This window comes from Petaurus breviceps, unplaced genomic scaffold, assembly GCF_028583685.1.
Source record: "Petaurus breviceps papuanus isolate PSGF00001 unplaced genomic scaffold, PetGlider_PUasm1.0 38, whole genome shotgun sequence".
Lineage (NCBI taxonomy): Eukaryota > Metazoa > Chordata > Mammalia > Diprotodontia > Petauridae > Petaurus > Petaurus breviceps.
In genome coordinates, this window is record NW_027186304.1 from 71,629,492 (window position 1) to 71,650,243 (window position 20,752).

Sequence of the window (20,752 nt, forward strand, 5' to 3'; positions counted from 1 at the left end):
TTAGAGAACTAGCTGTTCTGATTGACTGAATTCCTTCGAAGTTATTAAGAATACTACTTGGTATTGAAAATCATATTAAAATATAAGTTCACTTTCCTGCCCTAGTAAATAGAGTGAAAATAATTTGATCTTTCTTTAATGATTTCTTTTTTTTTGCTTTTTGGAGGGCAAATGTAGTTAAGTGACTTGCCCAAGGTCACACAGCTAGTTTTTGTGTTAAGAGTCTGGGGCCAAATTTGAACTCAGGTCCTCCTGACTCCAGGGCTGGTGCTCTACTCACTGCACCACCTAGCCTACCCTCTTTGATGATTTATATCTTACCATTCAAGTAATAGAAACTACCACACAAGAAGGATTGAATTCAATATGCACCAAGTGTCAGGACATGCTCAAGAAGCTTCTCTTTAATTCAATCTGAAACTTTCTTTTTTTTTCTTTTTTTAAATTATTTGCGTTTCAATGAAGCAATAAAAAAAATCTGGAAGATTTAGATTCAACTCTTGCCACAGAAACCTAGGCTAATGTGACTCAAGACAAGTCAGTTTTAACTTATCTAAGCTTTAGCTTCAGTCTCTTCATCTATAAAACAGCAGCAACTGGAGAGATTTGTTGTGAATATCAAATGAGATAATGTATTTAAGGGACTCTGCAAACCTTAAAGTGTCTATGTGCATGTATGTGTGTGTATAAATATACATACACACATACATGCTATTATATCTTAAATAAAGAGCACAATAATTCACTATCCCCTCTCCAAAAATCACACAGTGGTACTCACACAGTATTTAAAAATTTCAAGCTCTTCAAACTATGTCAAGTATTATATTAAGCAAACAAATATGATATTAATACAATTATTATATTTAAAATAATAAGACATATTACAATGATGAACATAAAAAACATGCAAAAGCATAAAACCTTACAAAGTTTTAGAAACACTGTGTAAGAAATTCCACAAGTATAATTCAATACAATATAGTCAGGGCACTGGGCTACTTTGGCTACTAATTTAAGAATTAGTATGAAGACACTTAAAGGTTACTCAATGCCACAGATGATGATCATATAGAAAATTATGCATTTTTAAAAGAAATTCATAATTGACAAAATACCAAATGAAGCAGTTCTTATGATGTGAAAAAGGAGAAAAAAAGGAAATCAAATCAAATAAATGAGGAATGTGTCTTCTGCACAAAGTAGATTTAGATAAAAATATTCAGATATACATATTTATTTTATGGTTAAGTGATGATTTGACAACATGTGCCTTTGACAACATGAAATTTAACTTGAAAATAATTCATAAGTTTGATCAATAAACCAGTTACTGAAATTCTCACAAAGCTAGTTACAATTTAATACTTTCCACATCCTTTAAAACAATTTTTAAAAGCCATCTAACATTAGTAGCAGCATTTACAAAATCCATCTTGCAAAACTCATGCATTTAAAGCATAAAGTCCATCATCATATACACAAAGCTAAATAAAAACACAAAATACCTTTGGCCTTAGCTTTTCTCTTGGCTACCCCACCTGGTTCCTCTGTTGGTATTCACAAAATGGAGAGAGATTATGGGAATACATTTTTATGGAAATTAATGAACACCAAAAACATACATGGTTGCTAAAATTAATCTTACAGTTAGTTTTTAAAATAAAATTCACCATTTTGTGTTTCTTACAAATTTCACAAGTACTTATATTTCTAAAATATTTAAGAAATCTCTATTTTGCTGTCATTAATAAGGAAAAGACCATGGTGTTATTTATAAAAATGAAAAAAGGCTCTATCACTTGACTAAGCAAAAACCTGGAAGGAACATATAAGTCTTCACGTAACCACTAGCCTGGGAACCACTGACAACAACTTTTTATGATTAAGCTGTTTTTGACAGTTAATTATGTGCATGCCAGGAGAGGGTCTGAACTCCTTTCCACTAAAAATGCTTGGTGGGTAAAAAGGAAATATGTTAACAGCTACCCACGTTTCCACAACTGATTGAGCTCTAGAAAATGTTGGAACAATGCCTCGATTTAAAACTTTTCATGGGTTACTGTTTTAATTATGTCACCAAAAGTCACCAGACCTGTGATTTCACTGGTGCTGGTAACCTCCAGGTAAGGAAACTCCCTCTACTGCTACAACTGGCAACCAGTCTTTAGCTTAAAATCAAGAGAGATACCTGAAGAACTGAAGGATTAAGTAATTTGCCCGAGGGTCACACAGGCAGAATGACTCAGAGGAAGAATTTGAACCCAGCTATTTCTTGCTCTCAGGCCAGACTACAGTTGGCCATACCATGCTGCCCCTCTTCTTTCCTTCTCTTAAAAAGACCTATTAATGGCAAATACTATTCTGGCTTTGTTATTCCCTAACAACTGTGCAAAGCATTCAGAGTCCCTCTCCTATTGTGTGTAGACAAGGACTAAACCAGTGATTTCACAGGTACAGGAACCTCCAGGCAAGGAAACTTTAGCAATCAAGTCAGCACCTACTCTACAATATAAGAGCCTAAGAGTTGCCTAGAGCACCAAGAAGTGACTTGCCCAGGGTCTCTCTGTCAGTATGTGGAGGTAAAGCTTGAAACCAGGTCTTCCCGTGTCTACACTAGTTTGCTATTCCCAAGTACCCCTGGTGCATTAAGATGTCGCCCCACTATATATATATGTATTCACGTCTTGCTGCACTATATTGATGGGCATGTTTTCTTGGTGCTAAAGCAGATCACCCCTTAAAGCCCCTTCTAACAGTGAAATGCTGATTCCATGAAACTCAACCCCAACATCCCTCTCATTTGATGTCAATAATAATACAACAGCTTACAAAGTTACAGGGTCTTATAGTTTATAAAATGCCTTTACACAATCCCCATAAGAACCCAGTGAGATTCCCAGCAGGGCATCTGCTGCTTAACAAAAGAAATTGAGGCTCAAGTAAAAGGCAAGGCCAACACTTTGATTCCAGTGTTCTTTTCTGCTCTACCACATCAGTTTCTACTTTCTAATCCTATACCAGATTCACTATATGTGCTACGGCAGACATTCCTCATTATCTAAAATGATGTACCACACTGCCAAACACTTTTCTTCAGGCACTAAAGGAAAGGATTTTGATGACTACAGTCCAACTAGTTAAAGCAGGGCTACATTAACAGACTTCTTGAAAAAAAGGGAAAGAGAAGACTATAGGCCATAAGAAAGGAGTTTTATCAGCAGTGAATGTCCCATATACTACATGCCACTGACCTTAAATGTATTTCCCAGCATACTAAACTTCATTATAGGGTACACAATATCCATTCCCTGGCACTCTAATTCTCACCAACCTGAACAATGGGGTTTATAAACAAAAACCCCAAACAGACTTTTCCCTCTCTATCCTCCTACCTGCATATCATGCATCACAAATGCTGAACTGATATTAAGCTATCAGACATATCCGCAATAAAAGAAACTTCTTACGCCTATCTTCTAAATGCCTTCCTTCCAAATTTTACTATTCCCATTCTCCAAAAAGTTTTTTTCAAATCCAGGATCAATATATTTTTATGACTTGTGTTTATTTGCATTTCTTTCTTCTGTATCACCATAAACACTTTTTAGGTCTGAGGTAATGTTTACTTCTGCAAACCATCCCAGTCCCAAGCACAGTGCTCTGTATATAAAGGTGTTTAGTAAATTTTGCAGCAGGAAAAAAAATTACTTAGAGCTAGGAGAAAAAAAAGTAATCTTTTAACTCTACTGATAATTCCATAACATTTTACAACATCAACATCCATTATCTTCTCTCTTCTCGCATTATACATATCATTCCAGAATAAAAATAATTTTCTCTTACAGAATCAACTTTAAAATAGTCCTGAATCTTTATGTGTACACAAAAGACATTAACAAACATAAAACTAAAATGTTTCATTCAATTAAGGTTATAAATGTATTCCTTAGAGACTCTACCTTTCACCAAAATGCATCTCTGGAAACTATGCTTAAAAACAGAATTACAAAAAGTAGATTGTTTTCCCCTACAATGTTACAGAATTGGAAAGACCTATAGAAATTAGAGTGCTTGCCATTCTACTTTATGCCAAGAGAGGGAAACCTTGAGTCACATTTCTTATATGGTACTATAAAAATAATTCTAGAATTTTAGGACTGGAAAAGACCTTCAAATAATCTAAACTGCTTATCTTAACAAATGAGAAAAACTGGGCCAAGATTAACTCTTTTCAGAAATTGAGAAATGAAAGGGCTTCCTCACTGAAAAGTCCAATGAAGCACATGAACAGGGGAGTAAAATTCAGTGGCAAAAAAAAAGGGGGGGGGGGGAAGGAGCAACCCATTTTTGAAATTGTTGCTTCAATTATGGTATGGGTTTTTAAAGGAATATTGCTTTCCATGGGGCTAAAAACAACAACTTGAAAACTTTCTACTAACAGCAATTAAAAGCAAGTATTAGGATCTGAAACACAGTCTTTATTTAATGCTACCTAATAAGGATCTCTTACAGATAAGAAGTACATTTGCCTCCCAGAATGAAGGAAAGAGAAAAATTAAGTTCAGTGTCCCTAGTTCTGCCCTCACCACATAAGGGACTTTCAAATGCTTAGCAAGACAGCTGCAATGTTTCCCCTATCCCCCAAATGTTTTCTTCTCCAATGTTAACCCCTCCCAGATCATATAAATTTCTTTTTTTTTCCTTTATTTTCTTCCCTATCCCCCATCCCTGTGCTACAGATGGCTGCCACAGATACAAGTGTGAGAGAGTGTGTGTGTGTGTGTGTGTGTGTGTGTGTATGAAATCATTCTATACATCAGTTCTTTCTCTGGAGGCAGATAGCACCTTTCTTCATATGTTCTTTGTGGTTAATTTGAGTATTTATAATAGTCAAAATGACTTAGTTGATGGGATACAGGCTCTGGGAAATGCCTTGAACTCTGACTGAATCTTCCCACTTGATGAGGCATTTGCCTGAGGCCATAAGCCTTTCATTATCCTAGGTCCAAATCTCTGTTACTTGTAACCTAGCATAGCCCACCACAGTCTGGCTACTTCCACCCTGGATCCTATCATCAAAATATCTATACCCAAAACTGTTACCCTTAAACTAGCCTAGCCCTCCATTGTCTGTCATCTCCAGGTAGCCTTCAGCTATCTCCCACTCATTACTGGAATCTAGACCTCAGTCCCCAAGATCCTCCTCTAGACCACCCCTAGATCCTCCCACAATCTTTCTATATTTAAGATTCATCTTGCCTCCATGCCAAGGCAGAGAATTCAATCTAGGGCAGACTCATTCTGTGTCAGATTATTCTGGCCCACTTATAAATACAAGCATCACAGATGAACTCAAGTTCCCTAAGAGTCTACCCATTATGATGAATCTTTAATAAACTTTGCTTTTCTTTGGCTGAAAGAAGACTTGAGTTGAATTCATTCTGTTGATATTATGAGGTCTACTACATCCCTAAACCTTAAACCTCAACATTTTATGGTTCCCTGATCAGGAATCACCACTAATCTCAAGTTCTTCTCCAGCCAGGACTGGAAGGTATGTAACCCTTCTTGTTCTCCAAGTTTACCTTGGAAGTGCTTTTTGGACCTGACCTCTCAAGTCCCATTAGGTCAGACAGCTAGGAGGCTGTCTCGTACTCAGCCTGATGCTCTCAAGTTCTCTTCTCGGTCCAGTTTGGTTATATTGGTGGTCATAGACCTGGGCACAGTTTCTGAAGGAAGCATGGAGGACAAGGACAGATGCCCCATCCAGAAGCATAAGCCTGATTCTTTCATTCTCTCGTACACTTCAGGTACTTTTTTGTGTTTTTTTTTTTGGTCTTGTTTCGTTTTGTTTGTTTTTTTGAAGTTTACTCCCAGCTCTTCCTTTACAGAGGGACTTCCAGCTCCTATGCCTATAATGGGTCGATCCTTTTTATTCCCAAAAGTTAGCCTTTGGAGTTGTCTTTTACAACACTGGGAAAAAATCAGTTTCTCTAAAGAACTTAAAAAGAAAAAGTTGGTGTTCTTTTGCAACACTGTTTGGCCTCGGTATCTTAGAGGGCCACGAAGCAGTGGCTTGTTTGGGGACTTTAAAAGATAATACTCTCTTGTAGTTAGAATCATACTGTCACCAAGAAGGAAGATGGATAGGAGTTGCCTATGTAAGGACCTGCATCGAATTTTCTTGTAACACAGTTATCAGGAAAGATTGTCAGATACTTGAAGCTAGAGCCCCTCCACAAAGGGGCAATGGGGCCCAATTAAACAACCCCCTTCCTATGGTCCCCAGGGCTTTGGTCCCAGCTCCCCACTCCTGCTCAGGTCCCAGTCACGAGTCTCTCTGGGGCAGTTCCTCCAGCCCCTCCTGCTGCTCCCCAGTCCTTTTTCCCTTGGTTTCCCTTCCCTTTTCCTCTAGCCCAACACCCTTACTTTTCTGCCTCCTTCATCATCCTTATCTCCCACCCTGCATCTCCCACCATGGTCCCTCCCGCCAGGCAACCCCTGCTCAGGTCCCAGCCACTGGTCTTGCTGAGGTACTCCTTCTGCAGCCACTCTCCCAGAGGTGATAACCACTCAGGCCTCAGGCCCTACCCCTACATCAGTCTCTGGGATATCTCCTCTTCTGACCCCTTCCCCTCCTCATGTGCCTGCTGATCTTCCCCCTTGCCAGCCAGATTCCCTGGTCTTGCAGTCTGGTCCAGTTCAGCCAGCACCATCCAGTCACTCCCTCACAAGAAGTAAGAAGATTCAATCAGAGTTCAGGTGGCTTCCCATAGCCTGTACCCCATCTTTTAGTCATTCACAAAGCAGTTCTTAAAACAACACTACTGCTACTGCATACAACATTCTCTTGGTTCTACTCATTTTGTGCTTCATTATTTCATGCAAGTCTATCCATGCTTTTCTAAGATCACTGAGCTCATGATTTCTTACAGCACAGCAGTATTTCATCACAATCACATACCACTACGTGCACATCCATTCCCCAAATGATGAGCATCCCCACGATTTCCAGTTCTTTTCCATCACAAAGAAAGCTGTTTATATTTTAGAACATACAGATTCTTTTCTCTTTTCCCTAAACACCTTTGGAACCAGAAACACTATTTTCAAACCTGCAACTCTCCTGAAACTGTTACCTATTGGCCAGTGATGAAAAACACTTTCTGTGTCTCTAAGTAAGGTATCAGCTTTTTCCCAAAATTTTAATTTTCAGAAACACTTTCTAGGCACCTTCTGGTAGTATCATTTGTTCCCAAAAGAATTACCAGAAGTAGTAGTCATGCATTTCTACAAGTATTCTAAGACTTCATCACATCTTAGGTACACATTCCAGGAATACAGCAGACCTACTGTTACCACAAAATATCAACAAATGTTTTGAGTAGACCAAGCTGCCTGAAGGTGGATCCAGCTAGTTGGTTAACTCAGCTCACCCTCCTTTTCCTCTCCAAAGGAAGGTAAATTTTGATGGCCAGAAGCTGCCCACTTTTGGGGGTTTACTGGATAGATTCCTGGACTCCTTCCTTCCTTCTCTTTTTTTCTCTTTCTTTCACAAAACCTTAAACCCAGTTCACTATAAAGCTCATAGACTTGACCATAATAGATCACTGTCCAAGTTTCATTTAAATGGCTGTTAATTTTGTGCCCTCCTGCCTTAGAGTGAATGTCAATGATAACAGATTATCTTTGGAACAGCAAGCCTGAGGGTCGTCCCCTGCCAGCTTGATTTTTTTTCTTTTTTTCTAAATAAAGGGGCCATCCCTTGACTCACTTCTTAAAGAGGTCTATTCACTGAATGGGCATTACCTCATTCTAAGTGAGTACCTGAAAAGGCCTTAGCCTGAGCCAAGCTTTCCCACTGCATCCTGGGTCATCTCCAGTCTTCTTGATGAATATCTAGGATATTCATGGATCCAGATGGCTGCAGAGGAGAAAGTGAGGCTGATGACTTTGCACAGCCCTCCCTCACTCAAATCAAAGTCAACCACAAGTCATGTCATCACTTCCCTGATGCCATGGTCCTCTTCGAAAACAAAGGACAAATACAAAAACCTGAGTACCCCTTGCCACAGGGAACTACCAACCACCATTACTAATACCTTCTTTCTCTGTACCTCTTCCTGGATGATCTCATCTGATGATCATTTTCAGAGACTGTGACCTCCTCTTTTGGGAAAGCATCAAATTGAGAAGAATTAATTGATCCTATATTATTTTCTTATTGATCCTAGTTACAATTAATTGCTTTTGTTCTGAAATTGCTTAATTTCAGGTTCTGTCTCTAAACCTGGTTCAGAATTCAGTTGGCCTGTAAAGGGTTAAGTTTAAAAATCTGGCTCTCTAGATAATCACTGATCTATTCTTGCCTCAAGGAATTTAGCTGACCTTGATGGATGCAAGCAAACACAAGGGAAATCAGGCCTAGTATCTTTACACCACCAACCTAACTATCCTTCAAGGATGTTTGATTTGCTGTCCAAAGATCTTGTTCATTATCTCTAAACTTCACAGCTACACTATCAAAGAATGAGAACTTCCTAGTCTCAAAAGAGAAGGAAGAAGGGTCCTTGCTAGCCCCCATTAAACTTCCAAACAAACATGTTGTTCCCTGCACCTCAACTCTAACCAATCATGTTGTCCTCACCATGATGTCATCTACCCTGTTCTATTCTTTACTGCCAAAAACCTATGAAAGGGGAACTGTTCATCTCCTTGTGGTCTTTGGCATAAATGGAAGCAAGCCACTGACCCATGTATGGACAGGCAGCATGCTCCTGTTAAATGTAATCTTGCTTGGAGAATCACTTTCTTCTTGTTAAATTTCAGCCACAACTATATCTAGAACTAAGGTCCAAGTATTTGGTGGTCCTTCTTCACTTTGTCCTCTGTGACATTCTTTTACTCAAGAACTTCCTGAAACTGATCAGGATTCCCCTCTTTCTTTTTCTTTTTAAAGGTTATACTGATTTTTTTAAACATCACTATCCCAATTCATCTCACCAATGAAACTCTTCTTTGTGACAAAGTATACTTAAACAAAACACACTAATGTCTGATACTACACACCTATTCTATACTTGTAGTCTACCACCTCTCTACCAAATGGAGGCAGGTAATGTTTCATCATCATACTCCTCAAGTCAAAATTGGTCACTGGCATTAATGTACCTTTTAATGCTATTTTCCTTTAAATTATTGTGGTCACCGTGTGTGCAGTTCACTTGGTTCTCTCCACTTCACTATGCATCAATTCATACAAGGTTTCCCAAGTTTCTTTGAATTCATATTCATTGTTTCTTACAGTACAATAACATTTAATTACATATATATGTATATATATATATATATATATCATAGTTTGTTCTGTCAATCCCCAATTGAGTGGTACTGTTTCCATTATTTGGGTTCTTTCCCTTTATCATTTACTTCCCTGGGGTGTATGTCCAGTAATAAGACCTCAGGGTCAAGGCGTATGAATAGTTTAATCACTTTTCTAACCTAGTTCTAAACTAATTTCCAATATAGTTGGACTATTTTACTGCTCTAACAATATATCCACAGCCCTATCTTCCCACAGATTGACTAACATTAACTATTTGCAATTTTTTTTCATCTTTCTTGCCAATTCACTGGGTCAACAAGGTGACAATGTGAAGCATATGAAGTTGACACCTCACAGTTGTTCTGATTTGTATTTGATTCCATTCACTTTATTTTTGGTTGAGGCATTTTCTTCTTCATATGGTCATTTGCATTTATTCTTCTGAAAATTGTTGGTTTCTATCTCTGGACCAGATATCTTACTAGGGCTCTCTGTCCTTTAAAGGAACTCTTTCCTTCTTTGTTTTCACAACAAAATCCTCTTCAATTTTTTCATGAGAATTTCATTGATCCTAATAACAAAAAAGGGGAGAGGTATATCTCCACTCTTTTATTCCTCTATTCTGGGAAGGAAACCAGCTTGAACTTTAAGCATAGATACAGGTACTTGGCCAGCATTCTATGCAGGTCACAAAAAAAGTCTTCCAGGTCTTCACACTTGCTAAAAGTAAGAACTTCAGTCTTTGTACTTCTTATTAGTAGCTCCCTTGAAGAACTGTTGCAGCAAAATGTTTTAAAAATATCTACAGCTCCAAAATTATTGCTCTCTTCCACAAGCTCCCACTTTTTTGGAAAATCAAAAAAGGCCAACATAGCTAAAACACAAAAAGTGATCCAAAAAACTTGGGAAAATCTAGAACATACATTAAAAATATCTGAGAAGGGGCGGCCAGGTGGCTCAGTGAGTAAGAGCACTGGCTCCAGTGTCGGGATGAACTGGGGATCAAATCTGGGCTCAGATACTTAGCACCACACCCAGAAATAACTGGTCGTGTAACCTTGATTAAGTTACTTAACCCCAATTGCTTAAAAAAAAAAAAACTGAGAGAATTTGTTTTGTTTTACAGGAAAAGCAGGGCACACTTCCTGAAGCGTACACAGTATAAAAGCTCTACAACCCTACTCCAATGTCAGCAAAGAACAGCTTCTGTTAGTACCAATCTAGCTAGAAAGCCTTAAGGCCAAGGACCCCTGTACTGTGGCTAAATCCCAACACACAAAAGACCTGACCACCCTTTTCCAATACTTTGTTGTGTCTTCTCTCATACTCTTCCAACAGTTAACCTAGGAGGGCTGGGAGAGATCAGAATACTCCTCATACTCCTTCCTCCTCACTTCCCAATTCTGCCTCTGTCACCATATCAACCTCTCCCTTAAGACTCACTCTGCCTAAATATATTAACCAATCCTAGTAAGAGCCCCTGCATTATTCTATCTCCTTTCTCAAGGAATTCAATTACTTCTCTCAGTCTTCCTCTCCACCCAAACTCCTCCTCTCCTACTAAAGGAATTCAACACATGCTCATTTCCGTTCTACCAGATTAACCTCTGAATTACTCCATCTTTTCAACTTCTACACATCACCAACCACAATTATTACATTTACATGACCAAGAATTCTGAACCACCACTATCCTTTCATAACCTTGTCATTTCATTTTTCTCTTTGTCTCATTAGTTCTTCCTAAACTTATTTGTCTTCATCCTCTTACCAATACTTCTACTCCCTCTACTGTCTTTCAGCTCTCTCAACCTTTGGTTTCATATTTTCCATCTCTAATTTTATTCCCATAGTTAACCAGATCAACATTACACTGTTGTCTACTCTAATCCCCTTTCCTGGATCCTATGACCATTCATACCATGCCAAAGCCCACACCTAGACTAATTCTCCTCAAACTAAAGTGTCCAGAAATAAACATAATACTCCAGAAGAGATCTGACAAGAACATGGTACAAGGTATTATCACCTTCCTATTTACAAAAGCTTTTTTCCCTCTTAATGCAATCCAAGATTATATTTTCTTTGATTTTGTCATTACAGTGTTAAATTATATTGAGCTTGCAGTTCCTAAAACGCCCAGATCTTTCTCACAACTGCTGTCTAATCATGCCTCATCTACCTGCTGCCTGTACAATTACATTTATTCTTATTGAATTTAATCCTATTACTCAGCCCACTGCTTTAGTTGGTCAACATCCCTTTAGATTCAGATTTTCTCATCCATTATGTCAGCTAAGCCTCCTAGCTTTGTGTCTCCCATCCCCCATCTGATGAACATTTTATCTATGTCCCATCCCATTCAAATCACTGATAAAAATGTTATTCAAAAAAGAGCTAAGGATGGATTCAGCCACTGTAATGGAGAGATCCCATGTTAAGGCAGCTTCAAACCATGAACAACTTACTCTTTTGAATCCTGCCATTTAACTAGTTTTGAATTTACATGATTCTATTATCATCTAATCCCAAGCTCTCCTTTTTCTCCACAAGAAATATGGGATATTTTATTTAGAACTTCGCTAAAATCTAGGTAAACTATATACAGCATGCCCTTTCAGTTACTAATTTAGTAATCCTGTTCAAAAAGGCAGTAAGGCCAGTTTGGCATGACCTACTCTTGATAAAGCCATCCCAGCTATTTGTAATCACTCTAGATGCTTACCATTTTTTAAAAAGGATTCAGTCTAAAATTGATTTAGGAATCAAAATGAAGCTCCCTGGCCAATACTAAGCAGACTGTTGTCTCTTCTGAAAATCAAACATTTGCCCTTCTCCAACTTTGCAGTACATCTCTCATTTTTCATGATCTCTCAAATATCTTTCACTGACAGCCATCACATCTGTCAGTTCTTTCAGGATCCAGGCTATAGCCTATCTGGGCCAGGTACCTGGATTTTATTAATGGCAGCTAGGTGCCCTCTTACAATCTCCTTACTTATCTTGGGTATCAGTTTCCTCTTGGTCATTTTTGTTCTAGTATTTCCAATATGAAGCTCATTCTCCTTGTCAAAGAAAACAGAAACAAAATAAATTGGGCAACTCTGTCTTTGTTCAGTGGTCAGGTACCACTATCACCACCCCTCCCCTGGCCTCCCTGCCCCCTGTCCCCACAGCCAAGGAAAGATTCTATGTCTTTGTTGGTCCACTTTTTTCTCCCAATATAATTTTTTTGAGAAGTTATGTTGGTGTGACCCCAGATGGAGTACACCCTCTCTCCAATCCTCCTGTCCTTCATCCCAACAGGGTTGTACTACACAGGTATGTGTTGTTACACAAGGGTACTACTGCCTACAGACATTTCTAATTTTAAAACATAATCATAATAGTTCACATTTATATAGCACCAACTATGTGCCAGACACAGTACTAATCGCTTTATAATCAGCATAGCATTTGATCCTCACAACAACCCTGGAAGATAGGTGCTATTATTACCTCCAGAAACTGTGGCAAACAGAGGTTAAATGATTTGCCCATGGTCACACAACTAAGTGCCTGAGGCTAGATTTGAATTCAGGTTCCCCTGACTCCCAACCCAGTCCTCTACACATTGTGCCACCAAGTTCCCTTGGCATCAATGAGACAAAAATAGGACTCCCCTAACACACAACCATACCTGATGTTCCTGTTAGTGCATAGGAAGCTCAGATCCAAAACGAAGAGTCCAAGAGAAACTTTGTCCAGGACAGAGAATACTCTGCTCCTCCAAAAGCCTCTTTCCAAATCCCATGAACAGCCAGGACCAGTATATACCATGACTGATAGGCCTACAGGCCAAAGCACAGATGGAGAGATTCTGGCCTCGAAAAGTCGAGACATTCCACTCACTGTTGCAACTCTATCAGCACTGTTCAATCACCGGGGATACCAGGCAATCAGCATTAAGCATACAGAGTAAAGAGGATGCTACTCTGGGAATCACATGATTATATAATGTACATTCAGCAAATTGTATACAAAGAATTTTAATCTCACAAAACTCAAAATTCTGAATGTTCTCATTTCTTATATAAAGTATGGACCCTTTGTTTACTACATTCAAAATCTGAAATTCTTTATAACTGATTTTTACATATGAAGTTATGAAATTGAGATATCAATTTCAAAATATTCTACCTTTCAAATGATTTAAAGAATTTGAAGAAAAATCTCAACTACTTATTACATGTAAAATCACTGGATGTAAAGACACAAAATTTTTATTAATTTCAAAATATTTAATGTCAAAGTTTTTAAATTTTAAATAATCTTTCCTTCCCATCCCACCCCCATCTCTGGCCAAAACAACAACAAAAATTATATATGCCCACTGTTGAAGGAAGTCACAGAAATCCAGGGTTCAGATAAATTATTTTTCTCCTCATGTAATTTTTGCCATATATTTAGCAAGGAGAGAATTTCTGTAAGGCATAATTATTTTCTGCACATGTAATTTATATTAGTATCAATGCAAGGCAAGCAAACACTAATAAAAAAAATTAATGCTTCTAAACAGGCATTTGCAAGTACTTTGTAAGTACTATTCCACAGATTAAGTGATTTACCACTCATATGCTTATCAATCAGCATATATTTTCAAAGTTAGTTTTATGTTAGGTCTAATAGCATTACTTAAAATTAAATTTAAAAATTAAACTCACTGGTTTATGAATATTAGATGTTTGAATTTTAAATCAAGGGGCATATTTCAATATTAAGATCTTCCTATAATTAAATTTTAAAAGCCCCAATAAATGGTGGAGAAGGCCTGAAGCAATCTTCAGATGAAACAAAAAAACTTAAAAAAAAAAGATCTACTATCACTGCAGAACTTGAAACAAAACACCTTAATGTGTTTCTGTTAGATCTCATATATCCTTCAATATCACAAACTTTAGGATGATAACCATTAATTAGCTGACAAAAATGGAAAATAATACTTCAACCAGTTTACCATTATTATGTTTAGATTTGTGGCAGGAATTTTAAAAGGTCCCTTTATTAACTTGTAGCTAATAAACTTCAAGTTAAAATTCAGGGAAGATTATTATTTTAATACAATAGTCAAATATGATACACAAAAATCAGACAATATGGAAGTGATAAACAGGGAACAAACAGATATATGAAGTTTTAATTTAAGTCTGCCCTCTCCCCTCTTCTCTATTTTATAAATTATGGACTAATACATATTGGGGTCAAATTAAGATGTTATTCCATTGACAAAGACAAGGAGTACCAGTACAGCTTCAGATTTTATTATAATTGCATTTGGAACACCTATTTCAATTTGATAATCACTAACAAATTCAAGGCATGTAATGGACTCAACAGCAAAATTTGACTAAATATTTGAAAAGTGAAATATAGTTTTAACTTTAAATACAAAATTTCAAAAATTAAATAGTGAAATACTATTTCACAAACTGTTTCACTATGTGCACACTTTAGAAGTCTAAGGAGACCTATGCTTGAACTTAAAAAAATTTTTAAGTTTTTAAAGTTCACTCTAATGGATGCCAAATTATAATAGTTTTATTTAAAACTCTAAGAAAAAAAAGACTTATGCTATTTACTAAAATGCTTAAAAAATAACAAATGTACTAGCTTCACTGCAGTGCTTCTGTCATTAAGAAAGTAGATTAACTTAAAAGCAATGAGTAATAATAGATTCAAGGAATATTTCAAGAAAATTGCTTATAAGTCTAGTAGAGAATTGTTTTTAATTTCCTCCTTAACAAAGATTCACATCACTACAATAAATTCTAGTTAGTCTTAAAAATATTTTATACCCTTATTTTAATGTATAACTTAAAAGTCTTTGAATATCTGTCAATATTTATAGATTAATATTAAATATAGGAAGAAATAGACATTGGATATTAGGGTGGGTGAATAATTTTAATATGTTTAACATTTATATAAGATACAAATTCACATTTTCCCACTTGCATAAAATTTGAAATAAAAAAAAGTGATCACATCCACACCTAACAAGTGTGAATTTTCTATCTTAAATTAAGAATGAAAGTTTGCTCCCATAGACAAATATACTGGCATGCCATAAAACATAAAACAATTTTTTTTTAACTAACCTATGGCAAAATTATAAGGTTATTTTTTTCTTTAAAAAGTACTTCAAAAGCACTAATACAGAACTTATAATTAAAATCCATAGTAACCTAATGTGGAAATTATTTAATATAAAATAAATTATGACAAATAAAAATTAGTGCCAATTGTTTTATGTTCTAATTTATATACAATAGTTATATTAAAGATCAATGTAGAAGCATGTCCTTTATATAACTTATCAATCATGCCAGAATATTTTATCATCAAGACCATTATCATCAATATTCTGTTAGAAAGACAAGCAATTAAGTGTTAACAATAAAATAATACTACAGTTAATGTTTCATGTTTAGTGCAGAGAATGCACAAACTGAAGCAAAATCATACAGAAACCAACTATACCACTTTTTTTTTAAGTTTATTTTATAGACTGTTAAAACAACTGTGTAGTGCTACTTACCCTAATACAAAATAGAAAATTAATGAAAGGCTCATCAACTAGTGAAGGAAGGTCACATGGTTGACTTTATTCTTAGTAAAATCAGACATTAGACTCAAGTTCCCCCTGAAATTCAATCCTGATATAGCAAGAAAGGAATATGCTTCAAGTTTAGCACAAGCCAGTAATGTCAGGCTGTGGTCAATGTTACTGGTTCTGTAAATCCAAAATAATACAAGTCTTTTTTCCCTGAACCCCTTCATTCTGTGACGTACCATCAACATCACCTGCAGTTTCGCTCTCTTCTTCTTCTAGTATTTCAAAAGGAGTCATTACATCATAGAGAAATGAGAGGAAGCCATAAAACCAATCAGAGCTTTCCTCTGCTAAAATATTAAGGACTTCCTCAAGAGAATCAATATTTTCATTACTGCCATCTTTGGTCAGGCCTACACAAGAATAAAGGGAGAGAAAGAGAGAGAGAAAAAATAAAGGACAGCAGTTAGGTGGAAAAAAGAAATAGAGGAAATGTGATTTAAGAAAGGAATCTTGTACATGGTCATAGGTGTTTACAGAAAAGCCATTTAGGAAAGTAAAGTAATGATTGCAACAGAAGGCATCACAGTAAACCCTGCGTTTTGGACAGAAAAAGCACTATACAATTTGCTCTCAATTCCATTCAGGAAGAAGATTAGCAGTACAGGCAATAGAAAACTGCAAACAACTAAAAAGTCATTCCTTCTAGATTTTGATTGCATTAACTTACTTCCTAAATCTTATTTTTCTGCATGAAACTAGTCTTTCTAATGATATATTACTTCAACTAATGATTAGTTTGTATATCAGCAAAAACTGACATTAAAAATGTCACAGATAATCCACAAAGTTCATCACTTGCAGTTAAATAATCAAGAGGGGGGTGCACAAGTATTTTAGGCCTGTCCATGAGAGTTCATTGATAACTATTTCCTTAAACTTTTTCCCTCAGGCTATCAAAAGCTATACCTAGTTAACCAGGCCCATTTCTCATTTCTGTTTAAAAACAGGTATAAATGTACTTCAACAATCTAGCCTCTATAATTCACTCTCTTATTATGATTATCAGTATCGTTAATAACAAAAAGAAAAATCCTAAATAATTATCTCAAGGTTACAAAATCAGAATGGTAATTAAAATCAATGTTTTTTAAACTTCTTCCCTGTATATTTTCCACCAATTACTGCTACCTTGACACATTAACTTTTAAAAAAAAATTAAATTAAGCCAATGAAAACAAAGTAATATTTAGACTACTAATAAAGTATTCATTTTCAACCAACCAAAAGAAAAAAAGTTTCAGGCTTTGATAGACCATTTTCAATTTTAAAGTCTCTATTAAACAAAAAATTTACCCTCCACATCATGACAGAATATTATCCCATGCAATTTTCAGTCAACTACTAAATCTTGGACACAAAGCATGTCCCCGTGATGAGAATATAATCAATTCAGGTTTTAAATAGGGTGGGAAGTTAGCAGAAACAATTATCAGTGCACATTACTAAACACAAAATTAAGTCACTATGGAATGTCTGAGGAAATGAGATGTACTAGCAAAAAATGGTCATTAACTATAAATGCTGACAAGCTGTTGCAATACTGGATCTCAGGATTTCTTTCACTAATTCAAATTGGGCACCACAGGCTTTACTGCACACGATTTCTCCACAAATTACACATACTATTAAGACCCAAAATTAATATAGGTACATAGTGTTGGAAAAGTGAAATGATGGAAATCATACACAATTTACTCCACTTCTGTACATCAAAGAAGTACTCTGTACTTGAGTATCTCCTCCACTCAGTGATTCAGTTCCAAAGTTATTTATCGGCTTTAAGTCATACATTACTCTCTTTTAAAATACTCTATCCTCCGAATCAAACTTAACTACATTCTATAAACACAGTGTTAACTTCTATTTCTTAGCTTACACCATTCTCTACACCTAGATTCTGAAACATCCTCTTTTCTTTCTTTCTGTTTTTGCTTTTGGAGGCAATCTGGATCACACAGCTAGTAAGTGTCTGAGGCCAAAATCTGAACTCAGGTTCCCCTGACTCCAGAGCCGGGCTCCTTCTCCTACTCCACCAATATCCTTTTTACCTGGTCACTCAAATAAATCTCAATTTTGTACCAGGTTTCTTATCAAAAGACCTAGCACAAATGCTGTCTCTTCTAGGACACTTTTTCTCTTTCTCCAAGATAGAAGTGACCCTTATTTGGCTAAAGTGTCTTTTCTCTTCTGTGCCTTCTATTACAAGTTCTTCCCACAAAAACTAGAAGTCAAACCCTCTGAGGAACTTGCAACTTTACCGTTAGATTATAAGTTCCTTGAGGGCTGGGTTCTGTGTCTCAGCTACATTTTTACTTCTGTAAGTGTATATTGCAGTGTTCTACCTACCTAGGCACTTATTATATGCTGAACCAAGTTGAGCTGAACCTCTATATGCAATCAATGAAAAATGTTAAATGTACATAATAATAATTTGGGGGTTTTGTGGCAGCATGGTATAGATAATGGAGGGTTGTCGTAGAGTTAAGAAGACCTGATTTCAGGTCTTGCCTAAGACACGTACTAGCTATACAACCATGAGCAGCTTAGTTAACATCTCAATGCCCTGGGCATCTAAGACTTTAATTTAAAAACCATTTCCTGATGTGCATCATTGGAGACAGTTTCCACAATAGGAATTACCTATAATAAGTAAATTACTGATACGGACATTAAAAAAAAAAAGGATTTCTCTAACCCGCACTCATGTATGAATGGATCAGAAAGAATACAAGACATTTCTGGGTAATCAAAGGTAATTTAAAATAACCTTAGGAAGGTCATTAAACCTTTCTGTAACTCAATTTACTGATCTCTAAAATAAGGAGGGGGAGGGTTGGATTTAATGGTCACTGAGGTCCTTCCAACTAAAAATCCATGATCCTATAATTGGTTTCTTATAAAGAGCTTTAAAAATGTAATTTCCTTTCTTGTACGTTTAGTGGATCATCCTGGACAATGCCCTATTTCTAATCCCCACCAAAAAATAGGTTTCTTTTTTCCTTGACAAATTTAATTTTGAAAATTAAATAAAGTATCAAAATCATAAAGGACTCTATAAAATCTTGAAAATAGAACCTGACTTTACTGCCTTTTAATATGACAAATTCCACTAGTAAAAGATATAATAAGCAAAAGCTGCCAGCTGAACACTATTATACAAAACAGCTCTACAAAGAGTTTCTTCCTGTATCTACTTATTCATCAACTCAGCTTCCTTGTAATTCTTCAAACCAGAGTCCTAAGAAATGTGCAGCTTAGGAAAAAGAGGGAACCTTCTTTATATTGAGTGGTTCCTCATCTCCTACCCACATAGGGAAGAAGCTACTCATGAAAGAAACAGTAGAAAATGATGGGACCAGAGGACCTCCAGAATTGTACAAACCACAGTAGTTGCCCCCCCCCACTACATACACTTTGAAAGGGGGGCTTAAGATCTCATTTCCAGTGGATAGAAAGCTGCGAAGAATATGAGATAGTACTTTACAACTAGTGATCCCAAGCATTAATGTAGCTTATCTCCTTTTCCCTTATACTTTATTCACTGCAGGAACTAGTCAAATTGCTGTCAGTAAGTTGCTTGACATAGGGAAACAGGATTGTTATTCACAATCATATGATACTTGTGGTTTTTCTTGTGGTGAGACATCTTCCTATTAATTTACGCAGGAATTTATCATGTCTCCAAAGTAACATGTTCTGGGAGAGAATTTTTTTTTTATTTCAAGTGATTTTAGTTGTCAACGATCTAAACTGAAATAAAATATTTTAAAGCAATTCAATCATTTAGGATAGGTTGACTTTCCAGTAATTATGAAGCAGGCTTTAGGCAGATGAATGATAAACTTTAAAAGACTTCCAAGGGGCGGCTAGGTGGTGCAGTGAAGTCAGGAGGACCTGAGTTCAAATCTGACCTCAGACACTTAAGACACTTACTAGATGTGTGACTTTGGGCAAGTCACAACCCCAATTGCCTTCCAAAAAAGCAAAAAATTAAAAAAAAAAAATAAAAGACTTTCAAGGTGACATGGTAGAGTGAAAAGAGCAAAGAAAACAGCAGTCTAAAGCACTGAGCTTAAGACCTGACACAATCAATTTAGCTATGTGATGTTGAACAAGTCATTTAACCTCTCTAATGCTAAATTTTCTCCTCTGTAATAGAGGAATAGAAATGCTTGCACTTCCTACCTCAGGGTTGTCATGAAGATCAAACGACAATGTATGCAAGCACTTTTGTAACTATCAAGGTGCCATATAAATTCCATGGTTGGTGTCAGTTAATTGTGAATGCCACAGAAATTACTTTAAACTATCTTTGTATATGATTCATTAGCTCTTTGAATAAGTATAAGAAATATTTAAAGTAGCATGTTATTTGTTTTACACAAAATTAATGCTGATTAAATTAAGACCTCGTAATAGCCTACAAATTGTTCACTTAAAAAGATACATAAACACATATATACATATGTCTAATACTCACAATAATATAAAAGTTATTACAGCAAATAAATGTTAGCGTTTGACCTTTGCAACTGACCTGATTACTGACTCACTCACTTTTGATTTTCCTTGCCATTACTTCATTAAAGGTTTCAGTGAATATGCTTAATATTAAGTCCTTTTTTGATAGTCTTACTGAAGTAACATAAGGTCAGAAGTGAGCAAACAGCATTTTACTGTCTCCAGACCCAAACTATACCTTATGTCTCCATTTTCAAACACTGGAAGATCAAAATTAAATGTAAAAGTAATGGTAGAGTTGAGTCTGG

The 20,752-nt window shown here is 36.2% G+C and overlaps 1 protein-coding gene across 9 annotated transcripts in view; it reads right to left on the reverse strand.

Annotated features, from left to right (window-relative positions):
- ASPH (aspartate beta-hydroxylase) overlaps positions 1 to 20,752 on the reverse strand; it is a 523,279-nt gene that overhangs the window by 208,588 nt on the left and 293,939 nt on the right. For 2 of the 9 annotated variants that reach the window (XM_069100011.1, XM_069100012.1), the window contains one exon: positions 1,509 to 1,550. The exons of the other annotated variants lie outside the window; for them this stretch is intronic. In XM_069100011.1, coding sequence (XP_068956112.1) covers positions 1,509 to 1,550 — 42 coding nt within the window. The remainder of the gene's footprint in view (positions 1 to 1,508; positions 1,551 to 20,752) is intronic. 9 annotated transcript variants of the gene reach the window in all.